General features: G+C 41.3%; 1 protein-coding gene across 1 annotated transcript; it reads left to right on the top strand.

The window, feature by feature from the left end:
• Nucleotides 1-1668: 1668 nt before the first annotated feature.
• On the top strand, nt 1669-2172 carry CGGBP1 (CGG triplet repeat binding protein 1; the record flags this gene model as incomplete). The annotated part of the gene is made up of 1 exon (XM_084271374.1): nt 1669-2172. One exon carries the CDS (start codon nt 1669-1671, stop codon nt 2170-2172), a length of 504 nt encoding a protein of 167 aa, XP_084127500.1.
• Between the last annotated feature and the right edge of the window lie 19876 nt (nt 2173-22048).

Here is a 22048-nt window from a genome sequence, read left to right as displayed (position 1 = left end):
TTTGATACTTTGGAATCTAACTGACAAATTTGTGTTAAAGACTTGTTTTCCACTTGATTTTGGGAAACAGAAACTCGTGGGGAGTTACTGCATAAATTGGGATAAATTGCATAAAGCAACAGAATTTTAAAAAGCACGGTGTTTATCTTTGTAGTGTTGTGCAGTATCAGCCAAGACTTAACAGTTCTGCAAAGCAGCAGATAGTGCAAAAAATTAACTAGGAAATTGGCTGATAGCAAGATCTTTGTGTCTTATCTTTGAGTAGCAATGGTTTAAGAAAAAAACCCCATAACTTTGAAGAGTGAGTTCTCTGTTCCTTTATTTCCAGAACAAGCAAAAGGCATTCTGGACAGAAGGAACTCCATTCAGTCCTTGGAGCTGGGCAAGCTGAACTTAGAGTCAGTTTGGAAATTCTGGTCTTTTAAAGGCAGATCTTTTAAAATGTTGTAACAGCAAACTCTGTATGTGTAACAAAATAAGTACAGAGTACAATACATCTAGGGGTATTCTCATCTCTTGCCTTGTAAGAACAGTCAATATGAAATTCTTCATTCATACCCATAAGTAAACACCCAGACAACATATTTCCTCATAGTATTTGCCCAGATGTATTTTTTTAATAAACATCTGTTGCTCTTTTTTTTGACTAGGAAGTGGGTAATTCATGTAATGGTCATTTTGCTGAGAAAACATCAAACCTGAACAGAGTTGTTTCCTCAAATTCACTTTGAAAAGGATGTGAAATATCTCGGCTGAGATTTACACCGACTATTTTGTTTCTCATCAAGAAAAAAACCCAACCCTAGTCTGTCCTGTTTTGATTTTCCTGCATTTGACTAGGTTACTGCCTGCCCTGGTAGTGCAGTGTGAGTCAGAGTGATGTTAGAAGTGTCCAGCTCTCTTAGTTATCAGCTACCTTCCTCAGAGAGGTTGTGGTCTTTGAAAATACAGGTTCTTGTTTTGCATGGAAATGTCTCCAATTTTCTCACGTTAGGCTGCTTCCTTAGTTCCAATGACAGAACGATTTGTTGATTTGCTTTTGACTCGGAGTTGAGGTTCAATCTTATGGTCATGCCTTGAGCTGGGGCAAACAAAAGTGATGGCTGTTCCCAACTGAGTGCTGAGGAAGCTCAGGTTGGGGTATTTTTGTTTCCTTTTTGTTGTTTTTATTTTTCACTGGCTTTTGTAATCGACAGTAATGGCCTTCTTGCCTGATGCTTGAACAAGTTTTTGCTAACAGATCTCATGCATGTTTTCAGGAAGTAAACAGAAGAATACTGACCCAAAATAACTAAGAAGCTGTCAAATATTACTAAGAAGAAAGCACCCTTTACCCTAAGGGGTAAAGGAACTCTTCAAGAACAAGCAAAACCCTTTCTATTTGAGTTTCAGGGATTAACAGATTGAGTTTTGAGGGTTCTATTGAGCTTTGTAGTTGTAGGAACTAAAAAGTAATTTGCTCTGACCCACGAGGAACTTTGTTTTCCTCCTAAGTTCTTTGGAATTCGAGGCGAAGAACCTTTGATGATAGTTTCACGTGTGGATCTTCCACAAAATTATCTCTTAGCACTATATGGCTGAACTGTTTGGTCAAAATCATGAGGATGCCTTAAGAGTCATTTATTTCTTTCCCTCCCAGCTTCCCGGTGAAGTTCCCTGGAGGCAGCAATGGAACGGTTCGGCGTGAAGTCGGCTCCGTCGCGTAACCGCTCGAAGACGGCTTTGTATGTCACTCCCCAGGACCGCGTGACTGAGTTCGGCAGCGAGCTGCACGAGGACGGGGGGAAGCTCTTCTGCACCTCCTGCAACGTGGTTCTGAACCACGTGCGCAAGTCCGCCATCAACGACCACCTCAAGTCCAAAACGCACACAAAGCGGAAGGCAGAGTTTGAAGAACAGAACGTCAGGAAGAAGCAACGGACTCTGACTGCCTCCCTCCAGTGCAACAGTACTGCCCAGACAGAGAAAACCAGCGTCATCCAGGACTTTGTGAAAATGTGCCTGGAAGCTAACATTCCCCTTGAGAAGGCAGATCATCCGTCCGTGCGAGCCTTCCTGTCCCGTTACGTCAAGAACGGCAGTTCGATACCTAAATCAGACCAGCTAAGGAAAGCATACCTGCCTGACGGGTATGACAATGAGAACCAACTCATCAATACTGAAGACCGTTGAGAAGAAAACTGTTTTCATCATCGTTGTGAAGTTTTGCATATTGATGGTGTGGTTTATTTTTATATTCATGCATATATACAGTGTTACATATTGGTTTTACAGCTATTTTGTATTATTGTAGAAATGACAATCTATTTGTGAACTTGCAGGGTGTGCCAGAGACTGTTGCTAACCCTGCTGTGTAGACTCCAGAGCTACATGGGTGTAGAACTCCTGGTGAATGTAGGGAACGCACCTGGCATACACACCTTACCTGTGTTCAGTCCGGCTGTAACTGACGCTGAGGAAAAGGCACTTGGATGGAGCACCTTGCTTGCCGAAACTGTGCACCTAAATGTACGAGGAGGATGATGTGATAGGGGTCGTCAAATCATGTCAGTGGATTGCTTTGTCTGGTATCCTGTGCATGAGTGACCAAGAAGTGCTGCACATTTGAAGCGCAAGCAGCTGTAGAATGGTTAGTTAAAATACCACTGCTCTGTTGGGGGAGGATTACTGCAGATTCCTGTTCAAGTTCAGTTTACATTCTAAAATGGGAAACATACATTCTACTTCTAGAATACTCTCTTATGCTGTTTGGTGCAAGTGTAGATGTGCTCATTATCTAGCTTAAACAGCCAGTCTCTTGCGTTGAGCTCTGAACTCCTCTCTTCTCATAAAGCTGGGAGTTCTGCAGGTTTACCATGCCCACTTCCTTAAAATCTCTGTTTCCTTGTCTCTGTTTAATGTGTCCCCTTCAGTTTCGGTGCCAGCCTTTGCAAGCTGAGCAGACAAACCAGTAACTGAAGTGTGGCTTGCAGTGCAGCTGCTGGCCAGTGAAACTTACACTGGACCTCGGTCTTAGTAGAGAGGATTAATGCCTTTTTCTTACTAGCAGGATAAAGGATGCTTAATCTAAATTGGAGGGGGGAGGCACTAAATTGTGGAGTTGAGAAAGCTCCTACAGTGCGTAGGAGTCTCCATCCTCTACGTCTGTGGCCTTGTCCTCAGCCTTTTAGTCAAAGGAGGTAAAGCAATTAAAGTAGTTTTCGAAATAGTTATTGCAAAAGGCTATCCAGCACTTGTAAGTGCAAATGGAAAGCACGTATACTTTGAAGCTATACTGGAATTACAGAACTAGGCTGTATTTCTTACTCTGTGCCAAGGCCACATCAATTGGACTGGCAGAATGGGAAACAAGAATTTTAATAACGCTGCACCTCTCAGAAATCAAGTAAACAATTAAGTGCTCTATAAAGTTTTTGAATGGAATGAGGGAGCACTGTGCAAAGTGCTGGAACGTGACCAACTTCTGCCTGCTCTAGATTTCCTTGAGATGCTCTTGAGTTCAGGGAGGTACAGGTGCAGAGCACCTTGAAGTCCTCCACCCAGTGGGCACAGTGGTGTAGGCATCATGTTTTAACTCCCTCAGATGGAGCCAGTTCTGTTCTGCTTCCCTTCCTCAGCAGAATTTCACAGTTATCTCTCTCAGTATTTCTTTATTCCAGGTTTTTACAGCAATACTAAGTAATTGCTAAAAAAGAGAGACAAATAAACCTGGTCATTTTGTTTCTGGAGCTATTTCCCTAGCTGTGTCTAGAGCAGTCTCTTTTGCTGGATTGAGAGAGATTTACATACTTACTAAGAACTGTTTTTTGTGCAATCAGCTCCTAGGGAAATGCACTTGTGTTACATTATAACCATGTCGTGTAGCCTTCTGCTATGAAACCTTTTCGAGTAAGTGGGCAAAGCTGAAGAGCAGAGCCTGCCTGTCCATGTACTCAGTACACCGCTGCACCTTCGGTCCCCAGCGGGACTCCATGCAGTCATAGCAATCCTGTCAGTGATAATGGTTGCTGGTTTAGACCTTTGGACAGAAATAACAGTAGCAATTTTTTTTTCCTTTAGCCTTAGATATCAAAGTATGCCTTCCAAAATATCATTTGCTATTGCACAAGCTTGGGTTTAGCTTAAGATCATGTACTGCCTTGGGTCAGAACAGTTTTATAAATCTTCTTAAGCCAACTGAAAGGTACACTGCCAATAGCCTTTTCTGTCCTGACAGTAATTGAAAGTGTTCTTTTGCAGCTGCTGTTTCTTTACAACATCCTTGTTTTGATTTTTTTAATATTTTCTTTAACCTTATGAATGTCATCATAGAATTTAAGAAAATAGAAAACAATAGAGTATTGAGAAAACAGGCTTCTGTTAAACAAAAGCATCTAGAGAAGATGGTATGATCAAAAGGTTTGGGTTTGGGCTAGTTAGCATAGTTCTTGCTAACATGGGATTTCACTGGCTACACCCCATAGCCATTGCATATAGGATTGTATGCTGTATGTTTTTCCCTTGCCTGGCAAACTGACAGACATTTTGAAAAGTTTAATAGGCTCTTGCACAACTGAAAACAAAACAAAAAAAGAAGTTACTTTCACTTACGTGGTTTCACATATAAATAAATTAGCAACATCAACAGCTTTTTGTTAAAAGTCATTTTCAATAAGGCAAAGCAATACTAGAACACTTAGTTTCTCAAAAGATTACTTAACTTATAAAGCTGCCTGTGTAGGCCTCAATTTACAGAATTAATATAATTCTGAAAGTATTTTCAATAATTATTTTGGTCCCAATTTATGTTTTCTGCAGAATTAGTGTAGAGGGTATGAGACTGGTGAACCTACCAGCTCATAACCATTTGGAAGCAAATAATCACTGTCATTTTGAGTGAAACAGACTTAACTCCAATGCCCAGCAGTTTGTAGGACACCAGTGTCTTAACAGGATATTTCTGTTAAAGTAAAAATAAAAATAAAGGCGCCACCAAAAGCACCACAACATTTTTCAGGCTTTATGAAAGTCAAGGCGCTGACTCATTGCAACAAATACTCATAATGGAGTAAAACAGTGAAACATAAAGCACTTCCAGGTAATCTAGAAAGAATAATGAGTAAGTTTATATTCACAGACATAACCCAGAGCACTGAGAAGACAGTTAGGCTCGTTTTCTGAACACGTAAAAATGGTCCCCCTCATTCTCAGTACAGAGTCCCCCAAACATGCAGGTTCGGAGCAGGATCTTGCCAGCGTGGCTACAGCCAGGTAAACCATAACCTTGGGTTCACTGCTGTTGATCTTAGGGAAGATTTACAACTGGTTTTCTGGTGTATCTAAACCTGAGTAACAGCTAATTCCTAGAACAGAGGCTGTGGTTAAGTTGTTTAACAGTCTCCATGGGGTTTTCTTTTTTTTTTTTCCTGCAAGAACACTGCATGCAATTTTTCCATATATTTCCTGTAAAGAGTAAAGGGAGGATGCTAGCAGTGCCTGCTTTTCATTTTACATACATGTGCAGGAACAAGCCATAAGGGATACTTTTCTGCAGGTGTTTTTATTAATATATTTGAAGCTCTAAGTGTAATATTAAATAGTAATTTTAAAAAAAATTCTTCTCTGGCAGCATACTTACATTAGTTTAACCAACTCACAGCGAAAATTACTCCAAAGTGCTTTGCTTGCAACACCACTTTCAAAGAGTAAAATGAAAAAAAAGAACATTCTCTCTTTTGTGACTCCTTACAGGTATGCACCATGTTAGTTTCAGCTTGCGTGTTCTTGGGGAGAAAAAAAAATGAGCAAGGTCCACTGTTTTTTAAGTATTTTGAAGCCTGTAATTTGGCAGGTCCCTAGCGGAGGTGAAACATTCAACATAATGAAAGGGAAAGTTGTTTTTCAATTGAGAAAGAAACTTGGTTCTGAAAAGTATGGGATATTCTCATGATAGAAGGACTATTTTTAGCCAGACTCCCTTTTAGCAATTCTGATGAACTGAACAGTGAAATGCTCCCTGCTAGGTTTTGCAGCATAATGAGGTAGTTTTCAGGGGAGGGGAAAAAAAAGGTAAAAAAACGAAGCTGGAAGTTTGGCAAGGATAATCTCTATTTATATTTACATATAAAGAGAGGTAAGACTCACTGTTGTTGTGTTCACATTGTACTCACTGCTAATTCTGTGTAATTTGAGTGCTTGTTGTCTTTGTACACTTTTAAGGTTGTGTCTAACTTTCAAAATAAATTTTTTTTAACAAAGCTTCTCATTGTAATAATGCTATTAAGACGTCAGTCTCTTCTGGGCTAGAGAAGATGCTTTATTTTTGGTTTCGTGGTAAGGATGTTTTGCTGATGGTAAGTGGCCACGGAAATGGTTTTATTTAAGCAAGTGATAAACTTAGAATTAGAGTGAGGCTGAAAATACCCGGCTCCAGCAGTGCCACAAGACTTCCTGTTAGAACAGTATGACCAGAGTAAGTGATTTAAGTTTTTATATTAAAATATTATTGGAAAAGACGTACTTTACTTTGTAAAGTTTTCACTTGGTAATGGAAAAAATGGTGCTTTTTAAGAAAAATAAAGGAATTCCTTTCTCATAGAGTTTATGCATGATCTCTTCTTATGACAAGAAAGTGGATAAAGAACATGGGGTAGGTCACCTATAACAAGGCAGCAGAAAGAGCATGGTGAAGCAGTTTGTTGATGTAGCTGTACAATCCCACTGAAGTCCCTTTCAGGGCTGGTTATTCAGAGCCCCTGTCAGGTATGTGACAGAAATTGACGAGTTACACCTTCCTGCAAGTGAGCACCAAGTGAAATAATTGGTACACCTTTTGACACTGCAGTAGATGCTTTGTAGGCACGGGATCCTGCAGCTGCCTAACACTTCAGGTCTTTTCAGGAAGGGCTTTCTCCAATGTGGAAGAATCGGGTCTTGCCAAACTAACTGCAAAAAGGACACTTTGTTCTCTATCTCCCTTAGGGATTTCTTGAGCAAATAGTATCAGCTCATCAAAATTACCAAGCGCAGGATTGATTGTCCAGGGATTCCTTTTTCCTGAATTCTTACCTGGCTTGACATCTCATGGTGAATCAGTGATGAACCTGTGCAAACTCTTGACTCACAAATTTGTGGGTTGTTACTTTCTCATTTTCAGTTCATAACATATTAAGATCTGATTGCTTTCTATGGCCTTTATAACAAATGGAAAAGCAGAATAGAAATAAACATACCCTTTTGTAAAGTTTTCTTGTGTGGACTATTCCTCTTTGAACTGGCACCTGTACACTTCCAAAACTAGTGTATCGGTAAGGGTATGCACAGAAGCTGGTGCAGAATCTGGTGAAGTATGTACTTAAAGTTTGGTAATTGGGCCATGCTAAATTTGTATGATGTCATTTTACTTTCAGTGAATCATGCTGGTTAACCTATATCCAAGATGCAGTAGGATGGAGTGTACATAATTGCTTTTAGGCCACATTTATACTGCTAAGTACGTTTGGTATTTGTCATTTACATAGGCTGGACAGCAGAGATGGGACAGGTGGCCAATCTGTGGCAGATCTGCTTAAGCCAGGTAAGTGTTTGAGGGTTTGGGGTTTTTTTTGGGGGTGGTGGTGGTGGTTGTGTTTATTGCACACACCCTACCACCTTCCTCTTTCTACAAGGGGTTTGGAATTTGTGGGTTTTCTGGTGCTAGAGGTCATCTCTTTCATGTTCAGAAGCAGACAACGTGCCTCACAAGTAAAAGCACAAGGTGCAGGCTCTGAGATGAGATACTCAGCTACTGCAGCTGTCACTCAGACTTGACCGTGGGCAGCCTCAAGACCAATGTTGCCCCTGAAACTAGATATTACTTTAGGCATATTTAATACAGGTCTATACAATATAAAATTAAGCATACACTAGAAGCGATAAACAATGGCTCAGTAGGTATCTCAGTCCCTTTAAGTGACCCAACTCTGTGCTCACATTAGGATTCAGAAGCCAGAAATGTTTGAAGATTCAGCCTTGCAAAAGAACATCATCTATTTTGCTCGGCGGTTTCTGCTAGACCTGGAGAAGCACAAGAGGAAGGGGTATAAAAGCAGAGGGCTGCTTAAGTGCAGTGAAGTGATCAGCACTCATGTTGTATGTGCTTTATGAACATACTGAAGCGAGCGTAGACATTTATTAGGTAGTTTCTACTATCTTTCAGTCAATACTTTTACTTTTCCTCCTATCTGATCCTTCTGTTCAATAAGAACTATTGTGTCCCTGAGGAAAATAGGAGAAAATGGAAGAGTTCCTTAACCAACACAAGTTGCTTACAGCAATGCAGCAGGGAGAGGGCACCATTCAGCATTCTATTCAAAGATGAAGGAAAAACAGTAAGTTTCTTTGGAAGTTCTTGGATGGGGGTGGGGGTTTGTGTATTGGTTTGCCTCAAGTGTTTGGGCTTTTTTTCCAATCTGCCTTTCAGTGTACAGAACAGCTCCCAAATTCAGTGCTGCCCGAGACCGCCTTACCTTAACTCTTCTGTAATTAGCTTCAAATTGCTTGCTCCCTCCCCTTATTTCTGAAGCCTGTCGCTACTGTAAGGCCAATCCAATAACTAGAACACCCATGCTTACACTTAGTGAAGTGCTTTTATATACAGCAGCACCCCAAGCAGATTCTTAACAGTCCATACTGACTGAACTGACACTCCAAAGATGAGGATCCAGGCCCATGCTCTGTCTTGCACTTTCAGAACCTGCTGCCAGGTGTGTTAACATAGCTTAGCTCATCTCACTAAACTGGAATTGCTTAGGAAAAAATCAGGGAGATGGAGAGAATCTCATGCTGTGGGGAAAGGAAAGGACTTGCACAGAAATGAAGCAGCAGATCCCTCCTCTAATGGGGAGCTGCCCTGGTAGGACACGTGAAGAGGCTGCCAGGGCCTGCCATGATAGCTCACAGGGCAGCACATACTGCTACAAGCTGTGTGACCGCTAGTGACAGGCAAGGAGCAGTTTGAGAGGCTCAGTCAATGCTGTTCCTCGAATATGCTAAAGCTTCTTCAGGTAGTGTAACAAGGCAGTTTTCATCAAGCTTACTGGAGCCCACTATCTAAATGCCCTTCTCTTTCTCTATCTGTGGTTGGAGGACAATGTAAGCAGGGAAAACACATCCCCACAACACAACCTTATCTTCTCAGAAGGCAAAGTGGGATGGAACAGAAGGAACATTACATAAGGTTATATTTTTTTTCCTTGCTGGCTTCCAGTAAAGGAGCAGCGGACATGAGAACCAAGCGACGGAAGCTTCTACTGACAGAAGTCCTCAGGGGTTTAAGACTATCTGAGTTTTACTCTGTAGTTTTTGAGCCTCTTCCTGAAAATGGTATCCAGTGCACACAGAACTGTGCTAATATCGTCGTGTTTGCACTGCGTTGAATTCTGTTAGTTCTTTAAATACCTGGTGTCTGTTAGGATTCAGCTGAGGTCTGATTTGCATATAGCAAAGTTGTTACAGAACTACTGCCAACAGTGGAGTCAGTGCCACCTAGTGACATCCTTTTCTGCCACACTTAAATGGTATCTCATCTCCAGTTAAATGTTAATGGCTCGCTCTCTTCTAGTTATATAATTTTAGATAAGGACTCTCATTCCTTTCTTTGCTAAATACGAAGTAAATACAAACCACCTACTGAATATCCTTTGAAACATGCCCTTAAAGCAAAACTAGGATGTTTTAGCATCTCAAATCCAGGGACTACTTTTCTCAAAATCAAAATAGAACAAAAGGAATATCAGTTATTGTTTGGAGATCTGAAAGATCTCATAACTTAACATGGAAAAAAATCAATAAAGCAAGCTACTGGGCCTTTCTCAAGGAGGGAAAAAAGTCTTAACAACAAAACAGGAAAAATTCTGATTCTTTGCCATCTTCCAGCCAATTCTTAAAAAAAAAAACAAAACAAAACCCACAAAACAACCAAAAAACAAACCCTAAAAAACCCCACAACCCTACTCTTAAGCAGAAAGGAGATGAAGGAAATAATGAAGTGTCAGCAGCACTAGTGGAATTCGCATTGCCAAAGCCTTTTAAAGGCCTGCAAACACACAGATGAGTGTCCAAGGTATTTGTTATTGAAAACACAAAGTAAAGAATCCTCACAAGCCACACAACGTGCAGTACAGGGAATACAGGCTCCTTCCCACCACTCTGACACACCTCGCCTCTCCCAAAACAATCATGTACAACAGCACCTGCCTGACAGTTCAGACTGCTTCCACATTGTTACCAGCAAGGAACTATCCTCCTAGAAAGTCAAGCTCAAAACACTCTAGAAAACACACAAAACCTGGTCTTGCCAAAAAGCTTCAGTCAGCAGCAAAGGACCGAGACCCAAACAGTTCTTCTAATAAAAATACAGAGATTGAGTATAAACTGCTGCTATTAAATTCCAAGCTTAAGCTTTAGATAATTCAGCATCGCCACAAGCAGGAACTACACTGCGGGGAAACCCGTCCCTTGATGACAGCTTGGTTCTCTAAGCTTGCTGGGGATTCTGCCACTAGATGTCTGTGCAGCACACAAATGCAGCAGAGCCCATGTTGTCCGGAGCCGAAGCGCGCTGTGCACACAGTTACACTCCAGGACTTTGCTTTTGGTAATATTTTCCTTTTAGGCTGGTTTGTAATTTTTTCAGGTTCTTTCAGTCTCTCACAAACATCACTGTGAGTCTCATGATCATTGCGCATTTAGCCAGGCACTTCCAACCACAAAATGTTGGAAAAGCTGTTCAACTTTTTTCTCCAAAATATTAGTTTGAAAAAAACCCCAGATAATTTAGGGTTTTGTTGGAACATTGAAATATTTAGAACAGAACAGCTCAGTTGGAAGGCACCTACAACCATCCTGTAGTCCAACTGCCTGACCACACATTAAAGCACGTTAAGGGCATTACCCAAACACTTCAAACACTGACAGGCTGGGGGCATAGACCACCTCTCTGGAAAGAGAGAGGTTCCAGTGTTTGTCAAGCCTAAGCCTCCCTGTTTTAACACAGGATTTTGTAACTGCATTAATCTATTTCCTGGTTTCTATTTGTGGTTGTTGTATTTGCATTAAAAGCAGAAGTGATAATTGCTATATACAGAGATCCTGTTCAGTTTTTGTTTTGTTCTAACTTTAGGAAGAAACTGCATTGGTGGATGTTTTGGGGGGAAGGCTCAGCTAAATAGTTCAGTGGTTTAGCAATATTTAGCAGGGAAAAGGTGTCCAGGACGTGCTTAAAAAGAACCCACAAAACCCAAAGCCAAATTACGTGTCCCTATGTTACGAGGATGCTAAGAGTGGAAGCAATCGTCTCTTGTAGTGCAGTTTATTGTGAATTCATCTCGTGCAAATTAAGACTATTCAGATGTGTGTTTCTGACATTTACCAGCTTGTTAATAGTGATTTTGTTCAGCTTCTTCTTAATGTTGAATTTGAGAGGCACACAAGAACCAGACGCATTTAAAACACCGTTGTGCATCGCTTCTCTCCGCTGTATTGCTGCTTGTAAAAAAAAATAAAAATCAAAGCCTCGATTGCAGGAGCAGCTTTCAAAAGAAAGAGGAAAAATAAAGACTCCCCAGCTGTGTTTCTTACACTGAAAGGGGAGCCAGAGAAAGGCAAAAGATGTTTTGCCTTGAGTGGCAGAGGAGTTCTGAGGTGATCAAGCAGATCACGTTTCCACCACACAGACAGACAGACAGACAGACAACTGCGTAACCTGTCAGATCTTTGCAGATACATTGCTTCCCTCCCCCTTTCCGTGCTGCCTTGGCAGAAGAGCGAGAAAAAGGAATCAGCTCAGACACACACCCAGGGTAAGCAGAGCAGGATGCAGGAGGCCATCTGAACTGCACTTCTGAACCACGCGGAACCTCTTCTCTCTACCATGCCCAGACAATGAAGGCTCCTCCAGTCATGTTGATAAAAAGGATATTGCTGCACATCCTTCTAGTAATGCTGGCTCAGAGCAACTATCAAGCTGATGGTAAGATGTGGTCTTACAATTTAATCTGTTGGTAGTTACTAAACATTGCGAGGGGAGAAGAAACTCAAGGGGTGCTTAGCATACGTGGGGGGATCATCTGTGTGTTGTTTTGTTACCATAGCAGAGACTCCTAATTTAATTGAAGAGGATGATTATGAAAATAATGAGAATTATTCAGTAACTGTCTAGACCAGAACTCTAGCACTTGGGGACCAAACACATCTTGCTTTGTTGTCAAAAGCTCTGCCTTCGAGGTGTTTGGCAGCACTCAAGCCTCTGCTTGAAATCTGGGAACACAACTAGCTCTGAACTAGATCCAGTTCACAGTCAAGTTCTCCTTAGCAGATGAGTGTACCTTCATTTTGTTTAGCTTAAGCCCATCTATTTGTCATCACACTTTCAACTCGGAATCTCTGCAGTCCTCATTTGGAGTGATGTGAGGACAACACTGCATCCAATATATTCCTAATATTATGTTTATTTTGCACAATGAGATTATTGTTTCACATTCTTCCCTGCTAGTATCGTATGGGGACATGTTAGCACTGGAAGGAAGGCAGTCATACAGAAAGACTAATAGTTGCTGTACGGATGTGCTCAGCTGCTCCTGACACATTTCAGGTATCAACTGATAAATTGATCACAATAACACTTGTTATTAGACAGTGCTAAAATTACTGGCTGTGTGAAGGGTAGCTGGCACACATGGCTAACTCTGCAAGTTGATGGCATCTCTCAACACTCTGTTTTCATTAATAAAACACAGGGTTAATACCCAAAGGAATAAGCATGCAGAGCATCTGCCTAGGAAGAGGAAACCCAAATATTAGGCCTAAGAGACATGAATTACCACATCAGTTAGATGCAGCTGTTCCTTAACCAGGGTGGGATCTGAGCTTGAGGAGGCCAAAAAACTTTACATTTGACTTTCAAGTGAATACAAATGCTTCTGAAGGGGCATGTATCTAGACCTGGTAGCTTCCTTCATACCCTGAACAGAAGTACTGTCTTGCCCTCTAAGAGTTAACTACTGTTTCTGGTCACCATGTTAAGCCTGCCTGTGTCATCAGCCCCTCACACAATCTCCGCTCCGCATCATCCAGTGTAGTGCATTAATACCTGGACAAACCCTCCATGCTCATCGGCCAAGTCCCTAGATACTCTTTTTAAAATAGAATGTAATTTTTGTTATGCTGCTTATTGCATCAATCTTGTTTACATATAATTTGTTTTACCACCTTTTATTCTTTGATCCACATCAGAACCACTCCTGAGAGCAATACTGTTCCCTTTACAAACCTGCATTACTACAAATACCAGTCATGTGCACAGGAGCATTACAGAGAGAAAAATTTTGCAAGTCAGTCCCCACAAAACCACAATGTAAAATTTTTCAATACGTATTTACATTTTAGCTGTGAGTTTCCCCAGCTTGTTTGGGCTTCATTTTGGTGAGAAGCAAGGTGAAAATTGAAGCCAACCCATGTAAACTTTGTATGTTGCAAATCTATACAAAGTTTCCCTTAACGCCTAACAGGAACAACACTGACCACTCAGATTTCATATACCCAACAACCAGCAGATCTTTTCTAAAGTAGGGAAGGAGAGGTAAGCATCTTTGATAAGTCACAAGTGGAACAACATCTCCAACCCCAGTAATACGAGTCCGGTGAGATCCTGTCTCCCTTGTAACACCCGAGTACAGGTTGTTCCCATCCAGCCTCACAAAGCCTGGACACAACACACAAAGGGAAAGAAGTGTTTGGTCCCAAAGGAAAATAAAATGCAGCCAACCCAGCCTGCCCTTGCTCCAAGAAGCCTGGGCCACTCCCTGAGCAGGTGGGCACATGCCCTCAAATGGTGGGCACAGTTCTTGGCTGAAGTGGTTCCTTGCTGTTAGATCTTGTGGGACAGCCTGCACGTGCTAACATACAACCAGACATGTTCCATTTTCAAGTTTCAGTCATCAAAACCTAAAAGCATGTTTTCTGCTCTTATGTAACCTCCATTAAGGAATAGTTAAAAAATGATGCAACCTCCATCAGCTACCTCAGTGAGCAGGTCAGCTTTACAAATGCTATCATTGCACACATATCCCCTCCTCACCACAAAAGAAAAAAAAAAAAGAAGAAAAAAAAAGCAGAAAGAGAAAACCAGAAAATCCTTCATTGTACAGCAAGGAAACAGAAAAAAACACATTACTGTACTTTTAAGATGACATGGGAAAAATTAAGTCAAAAGCACTAAATTTCGTTAGCAAAATTAAATTCTTTGGAAAAAATCCACGTTGTGATATAAACATGTAAAATGACTAAAATAAAATTTCACATCCTTCCTTGATGAGTCTTCTCTGAAGCTGGAAGAAGTCTGAAAAAGCCTGTTCAGGTATCACTTAATAAAGCCTTCCAAAATGCTTCTCTTTCTAAATACACCTTACCTAAATTCTAGGTATTTTTCCGAGCTCTCCTCACAGCCTGTTGCCTTTTTTGTTCTTGTTAGAATTAACAAAGTCCTAAGGATCTCGGTGTTAAATGTGAAGTCCCAACAAATCAATACACTTTCTGGTGTAGCTTTTGTGCTGTGCCCCTAATCAGAAGCTTCCCAGGCTTACAAACCATGACTAGTGCTTCGCTGTGTTCACGGACAATCCCAAATGGAGGACCCCAAACTCACTGTAGACATTTATTTTTCACAAATACATGACATCTTATACCTCAGCTATTATCTGCTTTGGGGAATGATATATGGGACTTGTATTCTATCCCATCCCTTGGTCTCTGGTTATTTGTTGGGTTGTTGGTTTTGGTTGGTTGGTTAGGGTTTTTTTAAGGGAGAAGAGATGCAGGAAAACAAGATAAAGATAAATCCTTTTGAGGTCATATTTCTCAGAGATTTCAATTAAGCCATCCTAGTTTGCTGGAGTTGTTCTGAGTTCTCACTTGACCAGGTGTGAATGACACCATTTATAATTCAAAGATTAGAAGACTTAATTTTCAGCTATTATTTTTCTGCCAGTGGGTTGAGTTAGGGAAATGGAAAGCCATCTCTATTAAACATCTTTTATTTGCTTAATGTGTCATGCAATGACCACGTTTGCTGGAACATAGGAGGGGAAAAAATTATCAACTTTTTCTTTTTTTAAAAAGAAAGTGTGGTCATGGGTATTTCCCTGTCACAGGATTTTGTTTGGAATCCTTATCCTGGCAGCAGCCTGTGCAGAAGATTTTCCTTACCTGCACAAATCAATACTTGGTGCAATAGAGCCTGGCTTGCTACAGCCCGTTCCAGAACACACTCGGGTGATCTGAAAGAAAACCAGCTTTTAGTCAATCCGAGCCTTACCGAGGAGCAGCAGTTTGAATCTGATGTATAAACCTCTAATTCGTTACAGATTCTTTCACCTTCTTGGAAGCTGCACAGTCAGATATTCATGGTGACCTCTCAGATATGTGACACTGAAAATTTAAGACTTGGTATTGGACCTTGTAACTGTTTTCAGATAGTTTATTGTGGAAGCGCTTGCACATACAGAATACAACTGTCAGGCAGCAGCTCTGCCACTGACTTCTCAACAGCCACCAAAGGCAGCAGGCAGAAAAAAGTTAAGATAAACTGTCACAGGAAAAGTATACCAAGCCACGTTTGTGCTCAGGCATTACCTCAAGTTTGTTTCGTGTTTGTCTTTCTAATGGCAACCAACAGATGGAAAAGGTTCTCATTAGGTTGGAAGGGACCTTTAAAGGCCATCTAGCCCAACCCCCTTCAGTAAGCAGGGACATCTTTACTAGATCAGGTCACTCAGAGCCCCATCAAGCCTGACCTTGTGTGGTGTGACGATTTTTCCCCTGTTTAAAAAAAAATTAAATCCTTCATTCTCCAGGGTATTGTATTTTATATCGTTATTTAATCCCAAATCTTCACCAAAGCCTATTCCTGCCAAATGGCCTTTATGGGAAATCTGCAACAGATATTTTAAAAGCTTGCCTAAACTATTTTACTCTATACAAAAGATGGCCCAAATCCTTCTGGTTTTTAAAGGGATTTTCTCCTCTGCTTTTTATCCACTTAAAGTTTCTTGCCAGATGAGGTGTGATTTACCAAGGACTAGGTTTCTTCCTAGGAAAAATCTGAAAACCTAAAGGCCAAGTCATTCAGCTGTCAGCCATTAGCAAGTCACAGAAACAGACAAACCCGACTGTGATTACCTTTCACACTCCAAGCATTGCCTTGTAACAACAAGTTAAAGGTAACTTGGAGCCCCATTGCTCTAAGCCTCTGGTGCATGCTCTGAAGGCAGCCTACAAACACTTAAACCTGCTGAAAGGCAAACAGGAGCTTATAGAGCTCCCGGTCAGAAAATTCAAAAGATTCCTCTGTTTAACTGACAGGAAAAAAAAAACCCAAACCAAACAACAAAACATAAAATCACTGAATAAAATAGTGGTGTTAACCTAGCACCCACAGGCTTCCTCCAATGGATCCACAAATGATAACCAATTAAATCAGTTTTCAGTAAGCCAATTTTCTTCTACCAGGCCTGTAGCTGTACTAGAAAGAAAGGAGGAGGAAAAAGAGGGGGGAAAAAAAGGAGACAGTACAAACTGGAAAAAAAAAGGAGACAGTACAAACTAGAAAAAATAGAAAACCAACTGAAACCAAGTAGCCTCCACCCCCGCTTACTTTATAAGGGAGAAGAGGTAGCAGATCTATAGGCTGGGGTTAATTGACAGCAGGCTGTCAAGTGCTTTCACCTGCAACTGCTGCAGCTGCCAGGAATGAAGGCTAATAGCTAAGAGGGGTGCGTGGGCTGGGACCACCCAAGTTCTCTCTGAAAATGCCTTGGAGGGTCCCTGGGACAGGAGAGCTTGGCTGCTCAGAAACTGTGGGCAGGCAGTGGTACTGCTGGGCAAGTGCAGCCCGGGTATCCCCACAGGTGGCTTCCCAAAGCTCAGTGGTATATTCCATAGGTAACCTTGTGGAGAAAGCAAGGGTGCTTGAGCTGGAAACATAATTTAATGAGAGCTGGTGATATAGCAAGTGAATGATCAGCTCTGAAGAAGAATGCATGCCACCAGAAGATGAAGGAGCAAAGATGTGGCATGCCCTGGTGCAGGCACTTGGGGAAAGAAGGAGAAACACTGTTTGAGCTCAACTGACTGAGAGATGTGGTAGTGCATTTTATCTGAATTCCCTTAAACACCATATGAGCAAAAGTAACACCAATAATATTAACGCCAGTGGAAACTTCCCTTAAAAAAAAACAACAAACAACCAAATTGTAACCTTTGGAATCCAGCAGAGTGTATCCTTCTGTCTCTCAGCTGGTGGTAGTGCAGGGAGTTGTAGGAGGGGAAGTTTGCTGTTGTGGTATCAGTGTGAGCATGAACTGCTTGAGCTGCTTGTGCCTTTTGCCTGGAGAGCAAGGGCTGCACAAAGGCTACTCTAGAAGTACAGCCAGACCTCGGGAAGGCTTCTTTCTGCTCAGGAAATTTCTGTACTCTTGCTGAGGATGTGGCTGGAGGGTAATTCAACACTTCCCGTGCCCCTGGTACCACCCCTGTTCCCTCTCTCAGGAGGTTCTGCCACTGAGCACTACGCTGGATTACACCGACCTGCGCAGGACAATCTTTTCTTTAGGGCAGTATTTAATATTGATATTTTCCTTTCCAACTGCCTGCACAGCTAATGTTCACCTGAACTCATGGGGATTGCTAACCCCGTCCCAGGTGGATGCTGTTGGATGTACAAAATTTGCTCAGTGCTGATCACATGATTATTCCAGGAGCGATGGTGGGCTGTGATGTGTACTTTGTTGCAAAAGCACCAGATGATTCAAAATCAAGGGAAAACATGGTGCCCCTGAGCTGGAAAAAGATAAGCATATGAGAGGTACAACAATTCCTGTCTCTCTCCCTGGTTAATAATGATGCTCAATCAGACAGTGTCACTGTTTTAGAACTGGTCTTTAACTATTGGACTTTCTCGACCTTCTAGAGAAGTTTTGGGGTTTATTTTGGTTTTCTGTTTGTTTGCTTTTTTCAAAATTGCATTTTGAAAAAGATAAAAACTATGTGGTAAGATAATTAAATGAAGGATATCAGAAAGTATACTCCAGAGACCTGCACATCCTTCTGGAAATGCCTGTTAGATAGGATTATATCAGAAGGAAGGCTGATATGGAGGTACAATGAATCATCATTGTTCATGGCAGTCATTGCTTAAACAACCAAAACCTCTACTTTCTAATTCGAGCTTTTCATGTCTATCTTCAAACCATTGATAACTATGTGCTGCTACTGTGGTGTGACCAAAGTAGCTATAACCTGCTTGCCTGAAACCAAATCATGCTTTCTTTTGATCAGAGATGAAAGAGGCTAAATGAAAGATAAGTGATCATGCTTCACATCTAAAAATATGTCTTTCAGAATGATCCTATTCAGGGGAGCAGAAAAGGGACTAGATGACTGGGGAAGGGCATGCTGACCTAATGCCTAAATGCTACTTTGTGAACATGGCCAGGCTCTACATGGTAGAGCTGTTGCTATTGCAGTATATTCACCACATCATACAAATTCCAATAAAAATATGCATGTATATGTATTTAATATATACAATACCACATTTAATTATTTTATTAACATTAAATATCATGCAATATGTTAAATGTTATATTAAATATATTGCTATTGCTACTGCATCGAGATGGATGGTCACTGGGAGAAGATCTCTTTTCCTGTACACCACGTATTTATTTAGAATCAGGGGCTGCTATTGAGGTAATGCTGTGGCAGAAAGCAGATTGTGAGTCTCCTGTGTCAGTGGAGAGCACGTAAGAAATGCTGTACTACCTAAGAGCAGCGCTCTGTCCCTGGCAGCAGCAAGAGGAAAGGCTGTTCAGGCAGAGCACATGAGCATGACCCCTTTCTGTGGTCTGTTCCCCTCCTGTCTCCCCAACAGTGGAAGTGTTGCACTGGGAACATCAGCATGTACGTCTTTCTCAAGTCCTGTCAGTATCCATCTACTGACCTGACATCCATGAACGTGTCTCATGACTCCATGCACTGACAGGTTAGGAGGTAAATTCGGCTATGTTATCCTGATGGATGTCAGTGTACACCGGACCTCAGGGCCACCAGTGATCCAAACTCTACGAGCTTGCACAGAAACCACTTCCAGTGTTATTGTTTTCACAACTGGGGAGTTTTCAAACTATGTAATCAACCTCCCTTACTTCCCTTTTAGCCCATTATCTCTCCCCATACCTAACAGAAACACAAAAATCGCTCAGATTATGTCATTCTTCTTTTGTGTCTTTACGTGTTTTTATGATGCCCTTTCCTCTCACTGCTTTCCAAAGAATTTCAGGTTTTCCTTTACAGCCTTCTTACCGTGTCCACGGTTTTTGCTGGCTTCCCTCCAGCTCAGGAGATCCCAGGCACTGTCCCCCTTCTTTCTTAAAGAGCCATGCAAAAGGCTGGACCAGACCCGGGTACACTTGTCAGTGCAGAGCAGAACACAAAGGTTAGGCCAGGTCCCCTGTGTATCTTCTTGACCCGAACCTGCCTTATTTCAAATAATTTGTCTAATTTATTTGAAAAATCTATTTTATGCCTGGCAGTCTGTCGACAGCTTTCTCTCCCCCCTAACAAATGAATTAATATTGTCTGAGCTTTACAATCAGTATACTTCGATTTGATGTGTTGAATTAAGACTTCTAGTTCCCCTTGGTTTTTACACAGACTTTTTTTGTTCGTAAAAAGGCACTGTTTGCACCCAGAGCTACTGTCCTCCTAGTTCATTTTCTCATCTCCAGACAAATTATCTGAATTTTCTCCTCTTGCCCTTTCTGCAAGGACCAACTTTGAAGTCTTTGCCCAAGTCAGTTACCTGTGTGCTTTTGCCACTCTATTCATCCTCCTTCAATCCTCATTTGAAGCCATCCTGACTAAGGGAAATTTGGCATACAGGGGTGTTTTCAGATTTGGACCCCTCAAAGCAGAAACTTGCCAGGGTGCCAAATCCTGTAAACAGATGAGTTAGTTTATTGCATGTGGCTGAGATATATGAGAGACCAGAGTTTCTTGTGGTGGCTGCAAATAACAGCCTTACTGTGAATAGTTTCTTCCTCATTATCAAGCACAAGTAAAATGAGAACAATAGTAAAGATTTAGGTTTGGAGGCAGATGAGTCCCACATAATTTTAGATGCCTGTTCCTGAAGTCACCTTAAGGAGCGTAAACCAAAGAAATCAACAGAAGCAAAGCATTAGCTCTGCTGTAATGAGGGCTATGAACACATGCTCACAAGCTTGGCGTTACTCGGTGCTCTACAATTTACGGTCTGGAGTAGCTGAGATTTGTAGAGAAAAGGCTTGTAAATGAGAGGGCCATAAATGCAAACAATCTGTCCATCCCCAGTTCTTGACTATGCTGTCCAGGAATTCACAAGGGTCCCTGTGTCACCTGCATAAGGAATCCTGGCTGACAGTGGAGACGAGGTGTTCCGTATTGCAGTTATGTGCACTCCCTGCCCAGAGGCTCCATCCCATGAACCAGCACCAGCTGCTGACAGAAGCCCCCTCCTACTCTTTCCTCCCCTAAACGTTTCTCCCCCTTACAAACCTTCCCTTCAATTTACTTTACCTTTTTTTCCCCCCTACTCCCCTCTCTTGACCAGAAGACACAAACACATGTGAAATTTCTTTCTCTGGACTTGAAAGGAATCACCCTCTCTCGGGTGCACAAGCACTGTGCTGTAAGATAGGGGAGGGAAGTAGGGAGCACGTGGGTATCACATAATTTTTGTTAATTTGTCCTAGCCAGAGAAATAAATCACTATGAGAAACACAAATCTTTAATAGGTCAGGACACTAAAGACCAAGACCCAGAGTTAAGGTGACATACCGTAGCTTGAACATAGAGTTTAACAAAATACAACAAAAATTTTAAAATAGAGATAAGGTTTATTCACATTAAATATAATTCTTTTCAATATTATAGTTAAAAAAACTCCACCAAAGGAAAGCCTTTACTTCTGTGAGCTAACAAAAATTATGAAGTCAACAACAAGCTGAAGTAAACCTAAAAGTAACAGGAAAAAGTCTGCGAGAAGGATGACACAGGAAAACTTGCTACATATATTTTATATATTTTCTTTCTAAACTATTAAATTTCTAACTCGACTGGGATATAGAAGAAGGGTAAAAATTCTTATCAGAGGGCGAAAGTGCATTTTAACAGTCCTCCTAAAAATGAAAGAACCAATAGTCTTGATGGCAGCTGCTATCACCGTCCCGTATAGAGATCAGATCTGCTACAAGTAGATAAGGGAAGTCGTGAGTAATGAGAGGGAAAACAGCCCATTATTAGTGTTATAGGGACTATATAGCAGACCCCCATCACCACGATTTTTGTAATGTTTTTCTTCCAAGATTTGATGCCATCAATTTTCCAGTTGAAATTCAAGTCAGAAGACACTCCTGGTCTGAAACTAGTGTTGGGAACTCTTTGATTATAGCCTGTCCAGTTCATCACTGCAAGAAAAAGCCAGTCATGCAGTGGTGCAAGGCAGAGCAGGTTAAATGTATGTGGCTGAAGGAAGGCAAAACAGTGTGGAAGTCCAACATGTTTACTCTGGAGGTTCTCTCAGTTCACCAGAACGATACTGGGCTCTATCAGTGTTGAGCAATAGCAGGCAACTTTTCCAGTGAATAAAGGTTATTGTTGAAGGTGAGACCCTTATGTTATGAAAAAGCCCTTTTAAACAAAAGGATGCCAGGTACAAAAAAGCTCATGTGTGCTGGGGGATGGTTTCTCCTGACATGTTTGACTGGTAGCACAGTTGTGCTGGTGCTTAACACCTTCATGTTTCTATAAAAATAAAAGGAAAAAACAAAATAAAGAAGTAACAGGAAGATCTGGAAGAAAAAAAAAATAATTAAAGTTGCCAAGACCAAACAGCCACTAGTGGATTATTTGTCAGTTTGGTTGTCTGACGTTTTCCTGTCTTTCATTTCCTTACCTTGCTTTTCTCTTTCAGAAAAGTCTGCAAACATTGTAG

The sequence above is a fragment of the Gallinula chloropus genome (genome assembly GCF_964237585.1).
Source record: "Gallinula chloropus genome assembly, chromosome: 1".
NCBI lineage: Eukaryota > Metazoa > Chordata > Aves > Gruiformes > Rallidae > Gallinula > Gallinula chloropus.
This window is presented reverse-complemented; position numbering and strand designations above follow the sequence as displayed.